Source organism: Triticum aestivum, chromosome 1A (assembly GCF_018294505.1).
Source record: "Triticum aestivum cultivar Chinese Spring chromosome 1A, IWGSC CS RefSeq v2.1, whole genome shotgun sequence".
NCBI classification, from domain to species: domain Eukaryota; kingdom Viridiplantae; phylum Streptophyta; class Magnoliopsida; order Poales; family Poaceae; genus Triticum; species Triticum aestivum.
In genome coordinates this window covers 20,347,396-20,349,651 of record NC_057794.1, presented here as the reverse complement: position 1 = coordinate 20,349,651, position 2,256 = coordinate 20,347,396, and the positions used below count along the sequence as shown (strand labels likewise).

The 2,256-nt window shown below is 48.0% G+C and overlaps 1 protein-coding gene across 2 annotated transcripts in view; it reads left to right on the top strand.

Moving 5' to 3' along the window:
- Positions 1-2,033, top strand: part of LOC123187137 (uncharacterized) — a 3,434-nt gene extending 1,401 nt beyond the window's left edge. Inside the window, exon 2 of one of the 2 annotated variants that reach the window (XM_044598921.1) lies at positions 1,193-2,033. In XM_044598921.1, coding sequence (XP_044454856.1) covers positions 1,247-1,774 — 528 coding nt within the window. In that variant the 5' untranslated portion in view covers positions 1,193-1,246 and the 3' untranslated portion in view covers positions 1,775-2,033. Of the gene's footprint in view, positions 1-1,184 lie in introns of both variants that reach the window. The other variant, XM_044598916.1, reaches the window with a different exon arrangement.
- Positions 2,034-2,256: the final 223 nt, after the last annotated feature.

Here is a 2,256-nt window from a genome sequence, read left to right as displayed (position 1 = left end):
CCCAAGACCCGACAGCGGTGGTTCGTTTCGTACCCCTCCTCCTGATCATCAATGGCCACCGGCCCAAAAGCTCGCCCTCTGCAAGCTTCATGCTTCTTTCTCTTGTTTTAGCTGCACCTACTGCGTGCTTTTTGTGATTGGCGAATGCTGTTTGCAATGTCAATCAGTGTTGGAGAAGGTGCGGGAGAGAGTAGCTGCCAGCGATGGAGAAGAGTAGCCACATGGAAACAGGGAGAGGGGATTAGGGGACAACAACTTGTTAATTAACTTGACTTCAGTTTAACTTTCTGCGATCCACACCAATCTTAATGCAGTTTCACCTTAACTAAACTAAAAAATGTTGTTTGACTCACATGTCTAATTATCCAGGGCTTGCTTGACTAGGAAAGGTTGGATCTTGTGTGCTTCAGTTTCCCCATCTTGGAGTTGATCCAGTGGCTCTGTCTAAGCGCTGGAGATGAACAAGTGTTTGCTGCTAGTTTTGTAATCCTGCAATTTTTAGTTCAGGCTGTGATTAGTGGCCACGCGGACAGCCCTCTCCCACTTGCACCCTGATTGATACCATCCCACTCCCCCGAAAAGGCTCAGATGACATTCACTGTCACTGCCCCTCTCCTCCTGCTAAATCGCCTCCCACTCGCTCGGCGTCGACTCTGGGCTCTGGGGGTGTCACCGAGCCCGACGTTGCCTCTAGGACTCAAGGAGGCGACCTTCTTTCTAGGCTTACTTCCCGAGCAGTTCGTTAATTTCTCTGTCCAGAAACTGAGCCTACACTTCCAGTCTGATTGTTTCATGCAGTATGGGTCTGTATTCACGTGGTATGGGTTTGTGATCTTCTGTTACGTTCTGTATAAGAGAGCGTCCATTCTAGCTGAACTTATAGCCTGATGAGTGGTTTGCTTGCTTAACGCTTAGCTAAATCCGTGGACTCTCTTTACTTTGCTTATGTAGGCAAGGTGTTTGATAAAGTCCCTCTGTAATGAACACACTGAATGGGTGCTTTGTCGTTTGCAGGACATCCAGTTAATTACTTTAAACTCGCACATGGTTTCCATAAAATTTCCTGCCACATCGCATCCTGAGTGCAGGCTTACCATTTGCAGCAATTTCACTGTGTTCCGTCTTATTGTCTTTTCTTTGATATTCCTAGTCCAAAGACTTGATACACTATGCTCTTCTTGTAGCTGTGCAGGTTAATTAATCGTCGATCCCCCTAAGGAGGTTGCTGTAGGTGCAATCAAGTAGCATGAAGTTCAGAGTTGTTTGCAGGAAGTTGTACGATTACGTGAGGTATGATCTTAAAGAGATCGCCTTCCCATCTTCTCTGCCAGACCCTCCGGGCACCAAGAGGCGTCCTAAGCTCACACTGAAAGAGAAATGGTGTATCCTCAAGGAGGCAACCAGGCTCTATGGGGCTTCCTGGGTCAGGGACATCGGTCCCGAGCTCAGGCCAAATGATTACAAGAAGGTCAAAGAGGAATCTGAGCCTAACAGCACCAAGGACGGGAAAACTAAAAGTGAGCCTAGTTTGCTTGAGGATCTTGCAGTGGCAGCAAAGGGCGGGGCGGAGACCCTGAAGCCTGCGCTGCGGCGCATATACATGACACGCGCCTCTACCTACACAAGTGCAGTGAAGAACTATGTGGAGACCTACCAGGAAGGGCTGAAGGATGTCTTGGACGAGAAGGTTGCTGGAAAGGATCACCAGCAAGGCAATGAGCCAAGGGGACCATCGACACCACCTCCACCACCGCCACCGCCATCATCGTCATGACCTTGTATCGACGCCACCTCCACCACCGCCACCGCCACCGCCATCATCGTCATGAGCTTGTGTCATTTTGGGGGAAATATTATCATTAGAACTTGCAGCTTCTTGTTTATATATTCTCTTATCAGAAGTTGGGTAGAACAGCTAACGATGTGCTGCTCATTTCCTAAAAAAAGATCTTCATGAGTAGGTCTTGGACCTTGTCCATCTGCTGATCTGGGTTATGTGACCTACACTGCTATGAAGATCGTTCTTCAGCTTGTCTCGGTTGCAATCATTCCCTTCTCCATCGACAACGAAATCGACGCCTTCTAGGCTGTGTGCTCTTGCCTTGCTAAAACAGAAACAAAGGCCCATCCTGTCATTTTTTTATGTATCTGCAATGTGCGCCCTTGATCGTCGTTGGTACTTTCTAGGATGACAAGCACAGTATTTGAACGAGATGCCATTCACTATTGCGGACTTATTTGTATGTCTGCTTAGTT